Genomic DNA, 23,590 nt, shown 5'->3' with positions numbered 1-23,590 from the left:
ATCCCTTTACATTGCTGCCATCTACTGGAAGATGACATGATTACCATTAAACCCTGAACAAACATGAGTATAATTGTATATTCCAGCTACACGCTAGCTAAAGGGGATATGAAAAAGCTTCCGGTAACAAAGTTGGTCAACATGTTATTTGATGAAACAGACCGTTCGTCCTCCTGGATCCACACTTTTCACATGCATTTTATAATCTACTTGTATCAAATATCTTGTCATTGTAATCTGTATGTGGGATTTTGTGTGGCTGTTCTATACATGCAACATCTGCAGGTCTTCCTGAGGTTTCTTCTATTTTTTCCCTGCCAAAAGGTACAGTACAGTACAGATTGTAGGGCCCACCTAGCCAATGTGATTGTGATTTTGGGCCATATAAATAAAATTGACATGCTAAAGTCATTAATAACAGTCACATTAACAGTTCCATGATTTAATAACAAAGACGCCACAACAGTCATAACAGCACCGGTTGGAAAATGAGAACTTTATTACATCACACAGACACTGTATATCCAGTCACTTTCAAAGCATTTCACTTATACAGTTAGTCCTGAAAACTGGCTGCAGTGGATACGGGAGCCAGACCGAAGTTTTGTAACTGTCAAAAACAAACCACATGCCCATTAACATCCAATACCTCTGAACACTTCACAACAAACAGAGTAGATCTGAGCATGCCAGACTCCTGAAAAACCCACTTACTTTGCATATTAATGTACTGTACAAACTTCTATTGCATATTGACGTACTGTACAAAACCGACAAACTGCTTTGTAATATAATTGGAAAACATCGACCAGGTTTTAGTGAGCTGCAGCGTGAATGGTGACATGACGTTGGTGAAAGAACTGAAAGTGCATGATAAATAGTTGAGGCAGGGCCATGGTCACACTTACACTGACGCAACCTAGAGATTCTCACCTGCTTGAAGACATTTGAAAAAGCACCTCTGACTCAGTTGTGCTAAGGCAAACATGACATTTATGAAAGAAGGCGGCAAACAAATCAGCTAGAACAGTAACTGAGCTGCCATATTAACACAAGTTAGAACTTTGATCACTTTCACTATATATATTACCATGAATCGGGCACTTCTTGTATTCCAAACATGTACCAAAAGGTGTTTATGTGCAGATTAAAACACAAGTTATGGATGCACATCATGCACAAGGGTATAATATATGAGACGAAGAGGAAGACCTACTGAAATGGTGTTAGGGCTTAGTGGACACTTCAACTAGGAAACGGACATTCCATAAACAAAAATCAAGGGCAAAGCAGAGTCAAATTCCAGTGAGGTACAGGTATTAACCTTGGCTTTTACATCAACATACAGTACCATTACCCAACAACCTGTACTTCTGATTGTACCATTAATTAAAATACTTAGTTAGACAGGCCCAACGGTTTTAAAAATGGCACACAACAGTCATTTAATAGGGCAAATTATGAGATGGGAGAAGTCTGGAAAGGACTGACTCTTAAAAGGGTCAGTTCACTACAATACACATATTGACAGTACCTACATGGATAGACACCACAAGGCCAAGGGAGAGAATATGTTTAAAAGGTGCATTCTGTAAAGAAATATCTTTAAAACATTCAAGACTTGACTACAATTATCAGGAATAACTGTTCTGGCATCATGACATCTATGTACTGTGTTGCAATGTTTAGCATGCTAGCCAGCTAGACCTGGCCCATCTGAAATTCTGTGCTAACACCAACAGTTTCCTGGTGCTCTGAGCTCCCTGTCCAGGCCACTAGCTTCAAGGCTAACTGAGCTACCTAGCTAACGGCAGCAGTTAGTGGTTATTCTGGTGATACGCTGCTCTTTATTTGTAGTGAGTATCAATTAAACAGTTGGGCAATTCTTACAAATTGCACCTTTAATGTTTTTTGTTTTTTTCAGATTTTTGTGAACTGACCCTTTAACACCTCCTCATAAGTGATGCATAAGATACATTAGTTAGGAGAGTAGCAACTGGGATGCCATAACAGTACATAATTAGTTACTGGTAGAGACACCGAACAAATAATATAAACTTGAAATCAATACCCTCAGAAATACCTCAGACCATTGCTTGTAAAATTTCTTCTGTTATTTTTCACCCTCGTATTACAACTAGTAACATGTTTCATTGAGGAGGAAAGATTCCAAACAACTGGTTTGAGAATATTGTAAAATAGTTCATTTTTTTGGTAAATATCTAAACTGGATTGCACGTGTCGCAATTCTGCTGAACTGATGTCACGTCAAATTGTAATGATCTATCTTCTTCAAAATACGTCTTTTGGATATACTATACATACTCATAAGTATGAAAATAGATTGTGTAGATTGAACAGATCTAATATTTAAAATTTAAGGTCACACTAAAATTAAAGGAGAGGGCAGGAAGAAGAGCAAGAAGAAAAGGGTCAAAACAGCAACACATTTAAAATTTCTCACATATTTACAAAAACAAAGACTTTGTATAAAAAGTATACATCTAGGAATAGGCCTGTGGCACACCTGATACATGAGCAAACGGTGCAGATCCTTATAGTCTCAGGGCAAGAACTGTTTCTGTGATTCAGCACACACACAAGGCAGAGTTGTGGTGCTGTGGTAGGATACTGCAGTCCTCGGAGGAGCCTTTTTCTCCGTTATCAGTTTGATGGGTTTGTTCACTTTGTACATTGCTATGAGGTGTCTCCTCAGGTAGGCTTTTGTTGGAGGACCGGCCGAGCCGACGGGGAGGACCTCTAAGTTCTGGGGGTGTGTGTGGAGAACGGCGAAACCTTTTCAACGGAGGAGCAGAAGTAGCGCAGTCCATTTGGGTTGTCGAGTCTTGCTTTTCGAAAACATTCACCGAACCGTCTGAGGAGGGCAGCGGGGCCCTCACAGAGTCTATGTCGGGTAAGAGCTGTGCGGTGGCACAGAAAGCTGCTTCGTACAGCCCAAATGCCTGCTCCAGAGTTGTGCAACTGTCTTGGAAGGGGGAGGGAGCATTTGCTGCATCACTCCGCTGAAAAACAAATGAAAAAAAAAAAGGATTGCAATTAAAACTGATTCATTATTAGCTATCAACTATTTTATCCAATCAATTACTGGTATAAATAATACAAAGACATTTATAAATTTAAATCAGTTAAAACATTTTTGTCAAGAATAAAAAGGGGAAAAAAACACAACTTGTCATTTATCAATCTGAAATTGAAAATGGGACACACAGATGAATGATAATGATACAAGTCTTAATGTGGATTGCAGAGAATGTAAGCAGTAAATACAGACATGAGTTTTAGTTGAAAGAATACTGAGGCAGGGTAATTTAGGAGGTAGAAGCATTCTCAATGCTCTTTTTTATTGTATCTATTAATGTTTTAAAAATATAACAATCTGTTCAAAAGTATTATGGAGGCAAAATAACAAAGATCGAACAGTCACCTTCTTCCCAAGAACCTTCCTCTCCTCTTAAAATTAGATGAGGGGACAGAATTCAGAATTCTAACTGAGGACTAAGGCACAGAAAACCAGTCATATTGTTTCTTAAAGGAACAGTTCACCCAAAAATGAAAATTCAATCTTTAATATCTACTCACCCCATGCTGATACAAAGTCAGGGCTTGTTTTAAAATGTAAATTAAAAAAAGGCTTCATACAGCTCATCCAGTGTAATCCAAGTCTCTGGAAGCCCTAAAGTCCGAAATTTATTTGAATACATTTTATATAAAAGATTATATTCGGGATGAGTAGATTAATGACTGAATGCTAATTTTTGGTTGAACTGTTCCTTTAATCTGATGTCAGCTGTTAGCTACTTATCTGCGCATAATATGGCTTTCTATTGGGCATAAGTGACTATGTTCAGGCTGTTTTTGAAATAAAAATAAGCCAGCAATGTCACTGTCTCCCTCTACTGGCTAAAGTGGGAAGATTGCTTAAAGATGGCACTGTTGATGCTTATCTCACTTTTATGAATGACTTCGGTTCTTATCTATAGCTCTCGTATAGCAGCAGATTTGAATACCACCACAGAGAAGCATAACCAGCTGAAAGGGAAGGTTGTCATTCCAAATAGCAGAATTTTGCCATCAGGTTCAACAGGTCGAGCCTGGCTATTCGGCTAATAGATACATTAAATCATTGGCGGTTCATTTTTCTGACACTTTGATGCATTTTTATAACTGAGCAGTCACCTCACTACCACTCCAGGCATGGCCATCCCTCATGTTCTTCTCCAAATATCTCATCTTCTTCATAAAACATGTCATCCTCATGCTCCGCCTGTTGGCCCCGAAAACAAAGAGTGATTCGTTGAGACCAGTAGTCCACTGATAGAAACTGCTGGTGTGACCTAAAGTCAACAGCCATGTTGACTACAAGCCTTCATTATTTTAACTGGTGAAAGCATTAAACAAAATGACACTCAAAAATGGACTGGAATATAGAAAGACAATACAGTGAAGAGCAAACAAACACACAAAAACATTCAGTATATTTTTCCATCGTCAGAGTAGTCCTGATGTACCCACTCTGAATTAGGAAAATATCTGTCATTTTGCTGTATGATTTATATGGTTTATCACAGTGAAAACATTACAGGACTATACAAAAAAGCTATGGTACTGACCTTTGGGACCTCACACGTATTATAAGTAGTTCCTGGGTATGGAACATGGTCGATTCCTGTGGCCATGTCAACAACGATCTCATCTCGATGCATAGGTATAGGTGGGCCTCCGCGCTCCTGGAGGGCCAGGACGATAACTGTTGTGTTGTCTGCACGGAGCATGCGTTCTTTCCAAAACAGTAGAGCGGTGCAACCCAGACGGCGGGCGCAAGACATTCCCTTTGGTCCCTTGCAAGAAAAAAGAAAGAAAAAAGGAGCAGCGGAGGGAGAAAGAAAATCAATGACCTCATAAAATCTTGTCAATATCAACATCCTGTACAATCTATAACTTACAGGCTCCAAGTGTAAATATAATAATAATCTGATAAATACTGATGACTATTTTTATCAAAATTGTATCTACTATAAATATAAAAAATAAATTACATACCACCATTTTGTCGTGGCTATAACACATATTAACAGCATTCTTGGGCGGCATCATATTCCATAGTCCATCGCTGCCGAGGATGATGTAGCGATGGCGTTTGGGGTCAAGGGTCATCACGGTGGTATCAGGCTCTGGAGAAACCACAAACTCCCCACTATAGAAATCGTAGCTCCACAGATCACCTTTCGACAGATGAGAAAATATCGTCACATTTAGAGGAATACTTTCAACAAAAACGATTCATTAGCAGCTTACTTGAGAATTTCATGGACACTAATCTGGACAAATCGGGTGTCATCTTTACCGAGGGATCGGGCCACAGCCAGGAAGGGGATCTGATCAATGACGGTACTCCTCCTCACAGGGCCGTTATGGGTCAGTCTGGGCCTCTTCCACACGACACGGTTGACCCCAGATTTCTTCATTACACTGCAGTTGCAAGAATAACATATCGAGTTTTGAAGCTTGACCGAAAATACAGCAATGTTGAAAGGAACAAGTGCGAGAAAATATCCGACCTTGACCTTATAATACGATTCAATCATGAAACACGCCTCCACCAAAACAAGTCGTCAATGGAGGTCTACTTCACCGACTCACCTGCCACCCAGTCGTTCAATCCTCTCTTTTTCTTTAGGAAGTTCAGGTTTATGGTCTTGTGTTACTTCAAGAGCCTGGAGCGTGATATCAGAGTCGTTTTCTTTCACTCCGACTACGACTGCTGAATCCCCTACATGGGCGACGTACATGTGAACTCCACGGATTACAATCACGCTGGCCGTGGTGCCTGATGTGCTGGGGAGGCCGGTGATAGTCTTTGGCCACTCCGCTGGAAGGGAAAAGGACAAATAAAAATCAAAGTGATTAATGTTACTCACTGATCAAATATGGCCAATGGTCAAGGAAAACACTGTTGGCAGTATGAGTTAGGCGTTTCGTATTGATTTTTGTAAATATATGTTTTTTTCTGAACCCTAACCCGTTTCAAACAAGTTGGGACAGAGGCAACAAAGGAAAGGGTGATAGTATCATGACTAGGTATGAAAGAGGTATCCTTGAAAGGCACAATCACAAGGAAGAAGAGGGCAAGGTTCACTACTTTGTGAAACACATGACTGTATAAAGGATATTACTACATAGGCTCGAAAACACAGTTCACTTAAAAAAGGCTGCATTCTGTACTTTTACACAGCATCCAAACTTTTTCGGAATCAGGGTTGTAAGTAGTTAAGAAGCCTTTCCACCTGGCACAAAGGTGTTGTGTACCCCAGTCAGGAAGTCTTAACTTCCTCATTTGTTTTTACAATAATCGACAACAAGAATGGTTAGAACACACGTGTAAACAACCATGTAAACTTAAGTTCAGCCTGCGAGCCAGCCAGAGGCAAATATGCACTTTTGAACCCAGCCGTCATACAGCCTATGACCTTGAAAGCTACCCCAGGGAACTGGTGGTTCTGTATCCTCTGTATCTAGGGTTGCAAAGGTATGACATTTTCATGATATGATAATCATCTTAGAAAAAAAACAGGGTTTCTCACTTGATATAAACTTCTATATATATATATATATATATATATATATATATATATGATTGACAACAACATGTTAAAAACGAATACCACAGATAAGCGAATGTACACAGTATGATAACTGTCAATTTTCACACCACAGTATGCCTTGAAGCTAGTATATTGCTGCAGCCCTGTCTGTATCTAAACTGAATTAGACCACAGCTTCAACAGGGGGTTAATAAAAGTTATACGATCTCTATATTACTTAATTTGGGAGCATAGACAATTAGACCTAAACACAGAGGGACAGCAATCACTCTTTCACCATTACATAGCACTTCTAAAGAAAACAGCCACCCATCAGAGGGATGTTTTTATAAAACATGATGACCATATAAGCCAGGCAACCAGACTGAACTCGGCATTCTCTCCAAAACGTCTTTTTGGTGTTGTGTTTTGTTCATTTTCTACTTTCATATTGAATTCTTCATATTGCATATGTTCCTTGTGCTGCTCCATGGTTGTGGACATAAAGGTTTTCTTAACCTCGCTGCTTTTTTTCAAAATGAATTGACGTAATCTGACTTCCATGTGTCACGCCTGTGTTTTAAAGCCACGAGTGAGGAGTTCTTAGCCCGAAAAACGCAGTCTGCTTCTTGTCATTTATCCATTTAATCTGGCCTTGTGTACAATCCTTTCTGCAGATATATATATGCACATGTGCAATGGAGAGTATCTCCTATTAAAAGGACAATGCATCATGTTTCTGTCAAATTAAGTCAAATACAAATTCTTCAGTAAGAGCATTGTTGATACTGAACAGCCACAATCATACATCTAGGTAAGTTGAATTTCCCATCAAAATTAAAAACAGACTGGCTTCTGTTGCAAGCCCTAATTTAATTTACAAGATAATGGTCACAGAATGAGACTTTATTGATGTTTTCTGGCATTGGTTTAGGTTTGTAAAAGTACTTTTCACCCCTTTAACCCTTAATCCAGATATACCTGCTGCAATGATGAAAAAAAACATTTTTTTAAAACATTATTTTAAAGGGGTTATGTCAACTCTGAAAGCCTTGTTGTGGTCAGATGATGGCACACTGTGTTAATCTGTTATGGGATGGGCCAGTCGGCAGAGGATTGGGCATCATCACACCAGCTGAGGAGGATGCTGCCTCATGTGACACAGTTTGCTACCTAACGTCGACGAGGCTGTGACACGATCAATTGAGAGCAACACGCAGCAATAAACACAGATAGAAAATACATATGAGGAGAGAGAAAAAACACAAAAAGTGATCTTAACTTAGGTGACTTACGTAGCTCTTTCCACATCGCATGGTGACAGGCGATGAAGCCCTTCCGAAGTGCAGCACACACTTCACTGTGATCCTTCGACCAAAACCCCCGCTGCCTCTTCAACAAATCCCACAGATTCTCTCTGGCGAAATGCGCTGCCTCTCGGCCCCCGTGGCCATCAAACACGGCGAAAAACGCCACAGACCTCCGGGTGTCGACTGTACGCTCTGCGACTTTTCCCTCGGATACCGGTGCACTGTTGTTGCCACTGTCCTCATTCGATAGACTCTCTACCCACATAGCAGAGACTGGTCCAGACTCGGCAGGGACGTCGTGGTCTTGTGTCTCATTTTCAGTCCGTTTGGTGGGTTCGTTCTCGGCTTTCCCTTCTCCTCCATGCCTCTGCGACTTTGGATAATCTTCGACTGGCGACGGCGTCGGCTCGTACTCGATTCTTATCTCGACAACATCCTCCATGTATTTCCTCCCTCCTTGCTCGGAAAATGCACTCATACGAAACACCACTGACTCGTCCATGATTGTGAACGCGTAATGTTAAATAACTAAGCAATAAAATGACACATGTAGTTGCTAACTGTAGCTCGCAGGCTAAAATTTTGAACCGATTTTGCCGCGATTGTATGGCCGAAGGCTTCCTTCCTTTTTGTTTATCTTCTCCGAGACGTCCCGCTGTACGCGATGACGTCACGTTTTTCCGCCTATCAACTTAGCAACGACGCACGGCACGCATGACTATGCTGCATTTACAGTCGCTTGAAGACGTCGGAATTGCATGAAGCGATCACATTAAACACCGCAAAAAAACACCAAAATAGTCTTGAGTGCGGCCCTTTTAATGGCTCACTCGATTAAATCACCCTCAGTTCGTCACAGACGAATCCCAGCTGATGTCCTACGTGCTTTCGCATTGTTATGATAAGTTATGATAACTTTTAAAATTTGAATCTTTGAGGGATGAGGGGGCGTTAAAGCAGCATATTTTGCGCTAAATTCATCCTAGCGTGTAATCGGTAAGACAACAATACTTAGTGGTTTTTAAGTATGAAATTTATGGTTATGACGACTCATGGTTTCATTGTGTACAAGTTTTCTGAAGCAATATTGCAGCTTGCATGTATGCAGCTTTTTGATATTGAGGAAATTTCCATCAATCATAACTGTAAATTAAGCTAACTTTAAACTAAGCTAAGCTAAACCTGCCCACTCAGAGCCACTGTAGTGGTCGTTTTGGACAGAAAATAAGTAAAAAACACTTGTTCAGGGTTAACCCTAATTTCTAAATTAAAAAAACAGTATTATTCTAATGCTTTGTTTATGAAAACTTGGCTTGGCCCAGAGTACTTCACACTTGATGACCTTCATGACCTCAGAATATAGACCCTTTTCAGACATTTTGACTCATCAGAGCAGGAAAAGCACAGGTGGCATTTATAACATTAATGATGGCCGCATTCCATTTAGGTGAGCTGCTTCCAGAGCTTTGGTATTGTGCACGCTCACTCACTGGCATGGCTTATTGAGACACTGAATGGAATGGAGCCACCATTAACGTAACTGGTCACACCTGTTCTTTTCCTGCTTTAAAGTGAAAATGGTCTATAGCTGAAAAACTTAAATGTTTTTTGTTTGTTTTTTTTAAATCTTAAAACCTAAAACTCAAATGTCACATGGGAAGAGCACAGGTGTAAACAATGAAATAATTAATGACTGAATCTCATTTAGCAGCATTGTTTTCATGGTCCTGATATTGTGTAAGCTGGCTCACTGTCACACATGGCTTACTGGGTGCTTGGAAAGAACGAAGCCATTGTTAATGTTATTAATAACATCTGCTGTGGCCTATCCTTCCTCCTCCAATGTCAGGTCAAGCAACATCTACCGGACAGCAACCTCCTCTACAGCCCAGCTGTTGTGCAGGTGTGCCAGCCTATCTGTTACTTCATGTGCATGTATTGAATCTGGCTTATATAGATATTTTTTGTATCATGGCACATTTGCTGTACAACCCACTGTAAAGATGCTTTTTATCGCAAGCTGCTAGTCCAGAATTTGTCTTCCATCTGGGGTTGTGTTTATGGCTTGGGGTGTTAAACATGTTATCTCAAAGGCAAGGTGCGTGGATCTCCACAACTGAAAAAAACCCCCACACATTTGCACATATAGATCCATTGTGTGGTGCAGTAGCTTGGATTACAGTCTCAATGAACACCATTGTGACAGCTTGAGATACTGATTCTCTCACAAAATAATTTGCTAAGCCGAGAAGTGTTTCAGCCTCGGAACCACATAAATTAGTTTGACCATGTAATACAAATGATTCCCTTAACACCATACTTGTTTTTCTATAAGTAAAATTAAAATTTGCATACATCCCATGCTGTACTCTCTGGGTTGTGTGGGTTGCATTGTAAGCCTAATTTAAAAACAAAACAAAACAAAACATGGTCATTTCGTAGTAAGCAGTGTTTAAACAAATTTATAAAAAATACACTTTAAGAAGAAATGATAATCATAATTTCTATAGGGTTTTCTTGCTGCAAAATTGGTGCGTTTGCACGAGCTCTGTGTCAAGTAGTGCTACAGTAATGCCAGGTGGAGGCAGTGTTGTTAATCCAATCACATAACCTTAATTGTCCAACCTTGTCCCTCTTTTTCACAGAAAATCAACAACAGGAATTAAACAAACAAACATAGTAACAGCACATACACAAGTAAAAAAACATAAAAAAGTCTTCAAGGGATCACCTTTGAGAATTTGTCATTATTATGCATGGCCTTCATACAGTGACCACCTTTACATTCTTTGTCATATACACACATTGATTCATGACTTTACATGGTAATCCTACTCATGGTGTCATGTGTATGTTTATGTATGTACTGTTAATGTGCGTGTGTAAGCATGTTTTTATGCCTAAGGTCACAAGTGACAGTGTTGAAGTAGTTCAAGTTTGTGCGGTGTGTTCGGGATGCACAGTGTGTGTGTAATGCTCTACCTACATGCCTTTTTGACCTTGAGAGATGTGGTTGTTCATGTTGCAATGTCAAAATGCTGTTTTTATTCCATTAATACACGTCTTTGTGGAAGTGCACAGACATTTTCAAATCTGTGGGTTTCTTTTGAGATGACTGCCACAGTAAAACGATTGGCATTAAAAATAATTTGTCAAACAAGATAAATTGAATCCATGCGGCTTTTCAAAAGAGAACTCATTCTTGTGTTCAAACATTCTGAAAGATTCTGAAACCTATATTTATTCCTCTCGACACTGCGCTTTGCTGATGGATTTCTTTGCTTCTTTCATGGAAAATCTTTACATCTCTCTCTTGTGTGTGAGAAAGAGAGAGGTAGACAGAGAGTGGGAGAGAGAGAGGATGTTTAAGGGGAGAAATAGGAATTTCCCTCATTATGCTTTCCCTCAGTGTCTTCATCCCTTAATACCCAAAGCTCTGACCTTGACTTTAACCCTGAAAATCCCATATATTAACATCCACTTTCTTTCTTTCTTTCTTTCTTTCTTTCTTTCCTTCTTTCCGTCTTTCTTTCCGTCTTTCTTTCTGTCTTTCTTTGCTTCTCTTTATTTCTCTCTCTCTTTCTTTCCTTCTACTGTTTGTCCATTAATAGTCTAGCCCTCAGAGAGGTCCTGCCTGCACACAGGCCACTATTACAGATGAAGAGGCAAAGTGATTTCCATGTAAATGGTGTCAGAATGTCATTTTCAAGTGAAGCTGCTGAGAAAATGAATTCCTGAAGACGAGAGAGATTACCAAGGGGCAATGACACCTGGATTGCATTCTCACAGATTCCCCTCGCAGCTCTTGTATAATGGTCCATCCATAAAAATAGCTTTGTTTGGCTTCTTGACTGTGTGGATGCTGAAGTGTCAGTCAGCCCAACCAAAGAAGAGAAGGGGAAAGGGACTCAAACATTACCATATAAATGTATGGTAATATAACCATTGGTCATTTTTTGATACGAAAGAAAATATCACAGTGTGTATGTGTGTGTGAGAGACAGAGTAATCATACTGACAAAATGTGTTGCCTCATCAGTGTACAGAATGATAAAAGTATAATGATTACTTGGTGAAGGTTAAAGTTAGATAAATAGTACTTGGATCTGAGTGGACCTCAAGGCCTCATCGGTCTATGTGACAGGTTCACCATACAGCTTAAGAAACGCATGTTAAAACCAAGACCAATAATGGGACAAGACAAAGAGAGGGGTCATTGGGTTTCTTAGACCTTAAACTAAATCTCTTTTTTCTTTTTCTAACAGAGAGAAGACACATCTGGAAAATCAGCGAGATGTTCACAGAGGTTAGAGCAGTATAAGCTTATCATCTCACTGCTTCTGTGTGATTATCCTTAAGTAATTTTTTTGTGAGATTTGAAATAAATAAGACATATAGGTGGATTACTCAACACTAAAAATGTTTCAACACAGTTACTACCTGGAACAGTCGATAAAAGTTAATATGTAGGAACTGTATTAGCTGAATAAGTATAAATATAGTATGTGGAGGTGATCTCTGTATATATATGCTTAGCTGCCTTTTATAAATCATGCTTATTATGTGTTTAGAAGGTCATGGGTGATGCGAGAAATATGATGAAGGATTGTCTTTGCAGATGAACAAGTCTAAAAAGGTGTAATTCAACATATTTCAACTTGTTTGAGAATACCCATCCCAACTAGAGATGCACGATATGGGTTTTTTTCCAGCTGATACTGATAACCGATAATTCCACATTTTTATATTTTAAAGGAAGTTTATAACCTGTGGTTTATGCACAGGGTAAGAAAGGCCAAGATGTAGTGAGCAAAGATGGACGATTTATTATTCCATAAATCTGATAAGATTTGTTGTGTTAAAACAGACTTTCCCCCTCATCTTTGAACTCCTAACATGTATAGCAAATTGCAGTCGTGCTGTCTTTCTCTGAAGCTGTAAAAGATGTCACACCGATGACAGCCTTCTGTATTGGAGTGTGTACATGCTCTGCTTAGTAAGTCAATGAAAGCAGTTAGGCTTTATATCATCAGCTCAATTCCAAAACTCAGACTCTAATTCCACCGATACTGATACATAGCCGATAATAAATGATCAGGGAATGGATATAAATTTGCCAGGAAAGGGCAGATCATTTATCAGTCAGATAATATCAGCTGCTTTAAAATGTTCTGCAATTACAGATGCATTAGGACCATTGAAATAGCAATTATTATGTGTCCTATGCTTTCTGTGAAAACTCACATCAGTAATGGCCATTTCCTTTATTTCATAGCTTCAAAGCATCAATTTGTGTTAAATAGTGGTTGGGATATAAGAGCTCAAGTAAAAATTTGGATTTTACAGTAGCTAATCACATCTATTATGTTATGCACAATAGTTTCCCTGCACATGTAGGCTGTTCTTAACCTTAGTTTATAGTGTACCTCATATGTCAGGTTCTGGGTTAGAATGTTGTCATCATTTTGCACCAGAATCAGCAGCAGACAGTTACAAATGAAGGTGATGATGGAGAGCAAAGGATTCTCATTAGTTAACATTTCTTGGTGCTAGATACTTTTTTAGAATTTTTTTTTTAACAGATGATACTAAAAAAATTAGTTGTGATATGTCCCCAGCATCCCCGTGTAAATGACACCTATGTAATACAGTCACTGAATTACAATGAAACAAAACACAATGCTTGCCCTCATCTGGAGTTTGATGTGCACCTTTTATTTATTTGAAAGGGACGGTATAAAGCTCAAAGATAAATGGGGCCATTTGATGTGCTGTACCAGACTATAGCTTCAGGCTAATTCACATAGTCCCTTGGCAGGTTAGAGCAGAGAAACAGCACGATAACAAATAGTACAGAGTAGAAAAAAACAAACAACAAAAGCCTATCACAAATGTATGCCTGTCAAACAGAAGCAAGTCATGGAGACCAAACAATGGAATATCAGTATCAGTGAGTGCAGAGATGAGCGGCTTTTAACTTTTAAAGTTAGTTTTGAAGGTGCTGATAGGGCTACAGCTAACCATCACAATTAGTTGAATATATAATTAAGGCGAGGATGTGTACATATATTTTAAAGGTAACAGATCAGAAATAAAAGTAATGTAGTAAAAAGATAATGTTGTTGCTAAACTGCCTTCGCAACCAAACCAAATGTTTGAGTTTTGAAACACAGAAAGGCTGAAAGGGAAGTCTGTAGAAAGAGAGGTAATTGTTGTGCAAAACATGATTTTTTATGTTCAGCTGTCACACATTATCCGTCTTGGTGCATCTCACCCCAGGTTCAAACCGCAGGTGACTTGGTCCTTCTGACCAGTAAAACAGCGTTGTTGTCAGAGAAGACCACGCTTCCTCTTGAGATGATTATCTTTCCAATGTCACACTCACAAGTCTGCTCCTGTCAGCATGATAGATGACCATGATATTGACTTGAGGTTGATTCAAAACGGCACCGCTGAGTTAGATGAAGGATCTCGATAAGAGTGCTCTTGATAAGAGTGTTGTTGAAAAGAAAATTGTCTTGGGTCACATGCTCTGATGTCCCTCTATTGCAGCATCAGACTCTATATATTTCCCCATCGTCTATTCTAAAGAATACCTAAAGGCCACAGAGCTGAGTGGATTAAAAAAGCTCTTAAACTCATGCATGACTCTACATTTGGCTCTAGAGATGAACATGCCTGAACAAAGGTCGATCATTCCGTAAATACAAGAAACATTAGTCGACTTTGCATTTGGTGGCAATGGTTAGGAAACTGGTGGGACTCAATGTAACACAAAATTATACTTGAAGCACATGTGTATTTGCCTGATTTGTATAATCCACTGAGCCCGTCACATTGCTATATGGTAGACTGAAGTGAATAAATAGCTGTTGACCAATGTTGCGGATCAATTCTCCTTTTGTTACACACACCATTACACAGAAGAAGATGCATTCATCAGTCATTGTGGACATTGTTTTCAATAAGATAAGAAAAATCAATTATTGCAAAACACTATTCATTTGATGCGAGTGCAACAAATAATGCTAATAAAATACAAAGAGAAGTGTATAAGGAAGACTATAGAACAGCGACATGCAAGTCAGGTAGACTGAAAAATCCCAAATTTATATAGGTGTAAATGTGTTTGTCTTTGCTATCTCTATGATGAATTGTTTTCCTGCCTTGCTGCGTATGCATGCTAAGGTTCCAGCACCCCCACTCTGTATACCTGAATAGGAATAGGTAGCAAAAATAAAAGGGTGAAAACCAATTCAGTTTCACTGAGTGAAAGAGATAGAGGCAGGCTGCTTTTGCTGCAGGTGAACGTAGACCCTGTGGGATGCTTTTCTGCAGATTGTGAACCACTGTGCAGGCATGTTTGCCCATATTGAATCAACACACACTCTGATTCTCTACTCATTGCGGCAGGTAGCTTGAGCTGGATTGCTTCATTTGGAAATCCATTAAAAAATATACAGCATATATATCCACGCTTGACTCCAAATTGTGTCGGACCATGTGTAGTAACAGCTCATTTTGCAATACAGTGTTCTGATAAATAATAGATAGGTGAGAACTGTTGATGCTCTAAGACATGCTCACGCCAGAAATATTCAGGTAGAGTTTTATTCAGAATAAACTACATTAACAGAAGGGTTTAAAAGTACATTTAATGAATGCAGAATGATCTTCAACATGCCAAATGTTTATTATCTAGTCCACGATGAAAGGATGAATTGGAAATTGAGAGAAAAAAAAAACACTTTCTCCTTTTTTTCTATTTTAAAATAAAATCAAAATGTTAATTCTGCTGTTAAAATTCACCATTTCTCTAATGTCCTTGAGTGTGTGAGGTGTCAGGCTTAATCTGTAAGAGTAAATTGTCTGAGTGCAGCCTTAGGACCCTGAGGATATTGGACCTAGGTTGCTGCAGAGGTAGGTTTGTGATTTGTATGCACCCCATCTGATAGCGTCTCCTGGATCACAGATGGATTATTTAGGCTTTTCGTTCAGCAAAAGCTCCTTCTTTTGAATTTATTTTCTCCTTTTTCACATGTCCACATCGTGTCTTCTTTTTTCTCTCTGTCTCTGCTTTCATTGTTTGGTGCTTGGATTCCTGGAAAGCACACACTGGCAGAGATTTGGCTTTACCGGAGAAAATGGAACAATAATGAAGGAGGAATAACCTGGAGGGGTAAGTTGTAAAGTTGTACTCATATATTCATATTAGTGAGGCTTGGTTAGTGAATGTAGTAATTTCACCATTGTGAGTGCACATGTTTTTGGCATAGATGGCTTCAGAGGGAATTGAATCCATTCCCTGATCATTGATTCACACAGGAGCAGATGCTGTCCACGTGCTGTGGTGCTGAAAGTTATTTGTGGCTTACACACATTTGTAGTGAATCTTAATTGTATTCTGATGAGTGCAGGGTGCCAAACAAGCAATGACTATAGAGTATACCTCTGATTCTTTAACATTTCTCCTTTATGTATTTACTTTGACTGGTGGGAAGTTAGAAGTGGATTTCATAAAATGATGGTAGAATTTTTACTGTTATAAAGGTTTTTAAAAAAAAAGCTATATTATATATATTACAATTTAATTTCCCTCATCAGTCCATCATATTGCTAATTAATCTGAATCTATTATAATGAAAATTAATTTTAAAGATAAGGTAAAATACCTCACAGTTTGCTCCAAAATCAAGGTCTTCAGGTTTTCTCTCCCTCTGGTCTCTGTTCTGTTTTATTTCTCAGGCTTCTGGTTCTGAAAATCCTTCAGCGGTTTTGAAAACCCTAAAGGGATTAAGCTATGGATGTGAAACAGTTGCTGGAATTACATTTAAAAGAACCCCAAACTCATATCTGAGAACATCACTTAATCTGGTGGATTTGGTTTATTTGGCTGTACTATCGACTCAGACACCCTTCATTGTCAATGTAATGTTGCTGTTAACCAACTTGCTTTGCTAAACAAAGCAAAGGTATGAAGTGTTGTTCTCTGCAAACAGTGAGAAGATACGATGGTTATTTTACTACAGTTGTGTGCTGTGAATAGGAGCATTGACTGAAAAATCCCTTGTCAAGTTGAGTGCAGCCGGTAGATTCAGTTCCTTTTAAATCCTTTAATCTGAACGCCTTCAAGTGGGCCTGAGGTGTTTATCAAGAAGGGATGAGACAACGGTTTGCTGCAGTAGGCGCCTTGCTGTGTGGTCATCAATATTTTCTCCTTTCCTCTTAGCACCTAAATTCTTTCTCAAATCTTTGTGCTGCTGTTAAAATCAGCTAACGGCATGTTTAGACTTCTACGGTTTTCGCTGATATATCAGTGTCATTCATCCTCTGGGGCCAAGGGTCACTGCCCCTTGCGTCTCCTCCATGGGATCATCTGTTACTCCACAGGCTAGTTTTTCTCCTCCACCCTGCTGACTCAGCCAACTATGACTTGTTACTATGAGCCCTGACATAGCTCCTGACATTGCCTTTCATACTTTTAATATCCTTTGTCTTGCTCTAATAGCTCCCTTAATGCTTTATAGTGGCAGTGATGAAAACCCATATTTGTCTCCCCATCCATTTCCCCCCAAAAGACACAGCCATATGTCAGCGACAACTGCCAGCAGTTGATAAGAACTCTTCAGTCTTACACGAGGAGACGGTAAGCCTTGTATGTGATGTAAAAATACTTGATTGACAGTAATATATGCCGGCTGTTTGTGTGTTGTGTGTACATCAAATATCTGAGTCACATACCTCCCACTGTTGCCTTGATTTAGACTCCAGTTCTTGTGCGGAAAATAGTCAGTGAATCATACTTCCTGGTTGTGCCCCCCTGCTTTCACTCAGCACCCTGGTGGTGTTATATACTACACAGCTTCTGATTAACCACCCCACCTGAGTCTAAAATGTGCAAGGGGATGTATGCAGATTTTATTTATGTTTGGCCTTGCCATGAAATATGTAACTCACACATGCAACATTTCTACTAATATAGTTTTATATCCCTGCAAATACTTGGTGCATTGAATTATCTCTGCTTTTCCTTGCGAAGTAAATATGTCTGTTTTATTTAAGTATCCCCTGTACACCTTTTGACATGGCATATCTGGTGTAACATATTGCATTACACGTATCTGCCCCTGCAAGTACAGGGGATTGAAGTTAAGAGGGAGAAAAGATTGGGAGGGGGATGCTGAAAGCTGATTCTGTTCACGCTCCAGTGCTCTCTACAGTATGTGATCTGTCTGCCGTGGTATAGGGGGAGCTCCTGTTCTGTCTTATTGACAATATGTTAGATGGTAAGCTGTGATTATTCCCCAGCAGACAGGAGAAGGAAGGGGAAATCAGCACTCCTGTCTTCTTTGATCTGCAGACTCTCCCCATTAGCTCAGAGCCTGAGCAGATGTCTCTAATAGATATTTATTGTCATTTATTTTTTAGGGAGGGAAACTGTGCAGTTGTGCATGTTTGTGAGGATGGCAACTACTGTGTATTACAGAGTGTAGAAGAGCATTTTTTTTCACTAGATCCATCCCTTCCTTAGTCTTTTCATATCAGGTTTTTAGATGTCTTGGTGTGAACATTTTTCCACTGGAGTTACCACCATGTCACACACACATACACACACTTTGGTGCTTTTTCTGTTTCATTTTTATCCTTTTTCTCCCACTGGCATGTTTTTAAATTACATCAAGGATTTATTATGTTTTTTTTCCCATCTACACCCACTTCTCTACCATTCTCCTTTCTGTATTCCCCATATAGATATGTTAGATAAAACTAAACAATGCAATGTTATTATTACCACCCACATTTAATATTCAGCACTCGACAAAATGCAATCTTCCCTTCTCATTATGTTAGTAATATACCCATGTGTAGTATGTATCGGCAGATTTTAATATGAATGTTATTCATATTGAATATTATATTACTCTGTGATATTGTTGTTTCTGGCTTTCATAGCTTTTGAAACATCAGCATATTTTCTGGATGGGACAAACACTGTAAAATCTTTAATAGAGTTTATTTTACAAATAAATCACAACACAATAGTTTTTTTTTTTGATAGTGTAGAAATATGCTAAGCATAATAATAAGAAAATATGATAATCTGACCCAGAATGAAGAACATAACATATAACCAAATGACACTAATATGTGTCTATATAGCTACAAACAGCTGTATGAGGCGTTACTTGCTGACAATGCCGAAATGTTGATGTTCATCAGGTGTAGTGTTTACCATGTTCACCAAGTGTTACATGAAGGCAACTGGACTTGCTTGAGTTTCTTGAAGGTGTTTCACCTCTCATCCTTCTTCAGTTCTGATTGAATATTATATTACTAGGTGATATTATTCTTTCTGGCTTTAATAGTGTTGGCATTAGCATTACAACACTGTAAAATCTTTAGCGGTTAGAGGTTATTTTGCTAATAAATCACAACAGGATAGGTTTTTTTTGATAGTGTACAAATTTGCCAAGCATAATAAAACAATTATGAGCCTGGTAACATTTAGTAATTAGCGCTAAACTCAGTTTAGTACAGCAGTATAGCAGAGTATGAAGGAATCTCAGTAGTTTTGCATTTATTTAGTTATAAAGCAAGGTATTGGACAAATTAAAATTCTGAACTCGTGGTGGCACAAAATGAAAAGTAAAGGGATCACTGAAGTTATGGCTCCAAAAGCGAGTCAATCCCCATCTTAAGATGGTACAAAGCACAGTTTTGGTTTCTATAGGTAATTTCCTTTTTATTACAACTGTACTAGGGGTAATTTTTTACATAATTAACCTGTTAACATTGTACTGAGGCTTAAACTTATGCATAATTAAGGCCTAGCCATTTGGACTGTCAGTAACCAGGCTTCATTCGGCCCACCTCAGCTCCACCCTTTCTCCAGCTCTGTCAAGTGGCTGGAGCCACCACACTGAGCTTCACAGTGGCTCCTCAGAAATGTATGGGTCACAGAGACTTCATCCATGTTTTATAGTCTGTGGTTTGAACCAAAGGGCTGGCCAACTGACCAACAGACTGATATTACCTTCCCTAGAACCATGCTACTAGCATTGCTAAGAAATAAATTTCAGACCTTGGATCCAGACGATGGATTATAATTAAGCTTTATCTGTATATGTATAATTACAGGTATTAAGAAAATATGAATAAATAGCCGTCTTTTTTCCAGGTTTTAAAATAAAAGCAGCTAAACTGAAGATTACTGTAAATGGCCATTTTTTAGCCATTTCATGAAAGATTGTTGACAAAAACAAACCCAAAATATTAAACTTGTACAGTAACTAATTAAATCACCAGTTTGTAGTTTCAGTCTCAGTCACAAAAACAATAACCCCTCTCATCACCATTTGCACAGAAAATTCACTTTTTGCTCAACTTTTGGCGCATTTACAATGTTGGCTGTTGGTGCGCATTTCTCAGAACAATTAAAGTGGAGCATGGAGCCGGTGGACACTGGGTGCCAAGACATCCCAGGAATCTGGCTGTCCATCAGACAGCTAGGATGAGTCGCAAAGCTGTTTGTACCACAGATGGCTGATCAGTACAACTGACTTCCTATTCCTCTCGCCTGGCGCTGTCACCGTGTCTCATCACCATTCCCACTTGAGAGTGTGTTTTATGTTGTGTTTGTGTGTGTGGAGGTGCGTATTTGTTTTGGGGGCTTAGGTTGGAATATGCAGCAGGTAACTGTGAGCATGTTTGTATGGTGTTTGACTTGGATTATGTATGAGCACATGCAAGTTTCATGGAGCACTTGAAAACAAAGCGTCTGCATACACAGTTTTGCACAAAGCACATAGGGAGCATATTTGAGATGTACTAGAAGCTGACTCGTGTATTGGAAAACTATGGGAAAAGCAACACTGGAGCCGTAGTAATCTGCATTCCCTCGCTATCTGTGGATTGGATAGGACTGAAACAGACAGACTCAGAGTTTGGCTGTATGCTGGGTGGGTTTCAGAGGAAAGTCCATCTGTCTCCCTCTCTTCTTTATAGTGGAATTTCACAAAGGAACATGGTCTACATTGTGGTCGCCAGCAGGGTAGATGGTGGACAAAGAGTTTGTGTGATTTCACAACTCCTTAAAACAAAAAAAATAATATTTACCATGTTAGGATTTTATTATGCTAATAATAGTGTAGTAAAAGTCTATTGTTATTCTAGAGAACTTTCCTTTTTTGCAATACTTACAGCAGAATGACACAAAAATGAGTCACACGTCCCATATAGCAAAGGTGGTCCCACAAACACAGCAATGAATTATGGTCCAGAGGTTGTCGAGATCTGGTAACCGGAATGCATATGCCCATTACATAGGCCTGGGTTCTGAGCATGAATAGAACCAGCTATAGTCATATAGTTGGCTGAACCCAGGCCTATGTCAGTGGCTGCGTTGCCCATCAGTGTCCCAGAACAGCTTTGGTATGTGGGATGTACTGTAAAACAGAAAACACCAACCTAATCAGCATGAGGTCAAAATAAAAGCAAAGAATCGGGCTAACTGAAAGCTCAATGTGTGTGATGTCACAATAAGTTTCACCTGTCTCTTGGTTTCAGGTTTGTTAAGGCCTTCGAAGGCAGGCTGGTTCTTTTGGGACCATGTTGGCTCTACAATCACCTATCACATTCCTTCTCACCAGCCTGCTCTGTGTCAACCAGCTGCAGCAGGGCCTTGCCATGGACACTGCAGGTGAGAATCTCTTCATTAACCAGACACATGTTACACAGCATCGTCTTTCTTAATGTTTTGTTGCATTAATGTAGTGTTCTTTTATGATGAGGAAGTGTTGGGTTGATTTTATAACCCTACTTTGGTGAAAACACTATAAAATAATTTTACTCAATTTTAACTTTACTCAAAATGGTGTCCACTTACAAAAGCAGTTTGTACACTGCAGAGATCAAAAGGCTGTGAGGGTTTGGGGTTTTTCAGTAATACAAAGCTAGAATAACTTTTAAGACAATATTTTTGAACAGTTTTTCACATAAAGCGGAATATATTCTTAAACAGAATACCATCTTCCTGGTGATATGGTTGCCATTCTGAATACCCGATGAAATGCTTTGAAATTGACTCAGATGTCAGCTTTTGATCTATATGAACAAAGAAAAATATATTCACCAAAACTCTTTTAATAGCAGAACTTCAGCACCTTATAGGTGCAGTTATGCTGTCCTCTTGTGGCTAAAGACTTTAAGACACAGAACTCAAGACATGTATTTATTATTTTTGTCGATAAAGCAGAGCACCCCCAATTTGCTTGAAGCTTTAAGTTGACTGAAGTTGTCTGCCCTCATTTATTCAGTATTATAGTAACGTGTATGATAAAAAGACAAAATGTAATCCCCATGGGCAATAATTTGAAAGGGAAAAAGAAGCAGTTCTAGCTATTCAAGAAAGGTGTAATGTCTCACTTCATTAGAACAATGAAATGTATCATAACTTCCACATAGACACTCATCGTCACAGCTTTGTTAAAGTTCGACTAATGTCTCTTTGTGCATTGCAACCATACAAAGTTATTGTACTCCTCTGGCTTTCAAATAGACATTTTGATAATCAGTAGCAATTATTTCATAGTTGTAAATGGATTTCTAGTTTATACACATTTTTAAAATCTGCACTATAACATGAGAATGACAAAAAAGAAAAGTGAGATACGTGCCTTGGTTACTGCTTATTGGCTTTAAATCCAATGACATGATGAAGTAGTGGCACCCTCTAGTGGCATATCTTCATACAACATCATCACTAGAGGCCATTGCCACTGTCACTGTATAAAACATGGGTAAATCAATGGAAACTTTATGACTGTGCATGTAAGCATTTGATAAATTGATATTATGTAAAATCCTCATTTTTCAGATGGTGTTAATCAATGATGCAGCAATTTAGAGGACTCCTAACTGTGCTGAAGGTTTATTGGTTGCTCAGTCAGTAGTTTCAGATGTGTGCTGCATTAGATTTAGTTTCTGCTTACACAGAGGGGATCGTATTCCTCTTGTGACTAAGATGTTAATGCCTTCCTACACTTTGTGTGACTGCATGATTAAATTTGATTACACCTTACAGAGTTGGCACTCCTAATGTGTGCTTCCAGAGCAAAATGTATTCATCTAGTGGCAAGGGAAATATGTCTCTCCCTTCATGCATTTATGAAACAATCGCAAACTAACTTCAACTTGATGAGTCATCGTCTGACTCAGATTGAGTCATTTCTTCATACAGTGTCAAAAATGATCATAAAAGTTCTTTGTTTGAATAAAGGGTAATCATGCACTGGAGAGTAATAGAATGTGTTCAGGCAGCTTGTGTAATCAGTGTTGTCATTGTGATGGCAGCAACAGTTTTCAGCATCTGTAGGTGCTGTATTTCATCCATATAAATCAAACTAACGGTGTCTGCTTTGCAGGAAACGGGTGCATTGTTGTTTGTTTGTTTTTGATTTTCACTCTATTCCACCACCCTCTTGATAATGAAGACACTTCCTAATAAGATGAATAGATGTATAAAAGAAAAACAATGGAAGACTTAAATCTACCAATCCAACTGTTGGCAGCCTATAATAAATATAAATACTGAACCTTGAACCAAATAGTATTATAGGAAGATTCCCATACAAGCAGGTCTGAAGGACTAAAAAGACAGTTTTCTTCAGCGTGGCTGCC

At 38.9% G+C, this 23,590-nt stretch overlaps 1 protein-coding gene and 1 pseudogene across 5 annotated transcripts in view; one reads left to right on the top strand and one right to left on the bottom strand.

Annotated features, from left to right (window-relative positions):
- Positions 1-476: 476 nt before the first annotated feature.
- LOC311269519 (protein phosphatase 1D-like) lies at positions 477-8,562 on the bottom strand (annotated as a pseudogene). The gene is made up of 6 exons (XR_014624916.1): positions 7,898-8,562; positions 5,662-5,890; positions 5,366-5,490; positions 5,062-5,243; positions 4,632-4,859; positions 477-3,023 (listed from the first exon to the last, which is right to left on the bottom strand). The product of XR_014624916.1 is annotated as a protein phosphatase 1D-like (transcript).
- A 314-nt stretch (positions 8,563-8,876) lies between these two features.
- LOC311269366 (roundabout homolog 1-like) overlaps positions 8,877-23,590 on the top strand; it is a 103,553-nt gene continuing 88,839 nt past the window's right edge. Inside the window, exons 1-6 of one of the 4 annotated variants that reach the window (XM_084373477.1) lie at positions 8,877-8,908; positions 9,762-9,815; positions 12,178-12,218; positions 16,022-16,091; positions 17,491-17,558; positions 21,479-21,611. In XM_084373477.1, the coding sequence (XP_084229603.1) occupies positions 21,521-21,611 (91 nt within the window). In that variant the 5' untranslated portion in view covers positions 8,877-8,908; positions 9,762-9,815; positions 12,178-12,218; ... (1 more) ...; positions 17,491-17,558; positions 21,479-21,520. Of the gene's footprint in view, positions 8,909-9,761; positions 9,816-12,177; positions 12,219-15,881; positions 16,092-17,490; positions 17,559-21,478; positions 21,612-23,590 lie in introns of those variants that run through there. The other 3 variants (XM_084373476.1, XM_084373479.1, XM_084373478.1) reach the window with 3 other exon arrangements.

The sequence above is a fragment of the Pagrus pagrus genome (assembly GCF_965226575.1).
Source record: "Pagrus pagrus genome assembly, chromosome: 14".
In the NCBI taxonomy this organism is placed as follows: Eukaryota; Metazoa; Chordata; class Actinopteri; order Spariformes; family Sparidae; genus Pagrus; species Pagrus pagrus.
The sequence above is the reverse complement of the archived record's forward strand: the minus strand, read 5'-3'. Positions and strand labels throughout refer to the sequence as shown.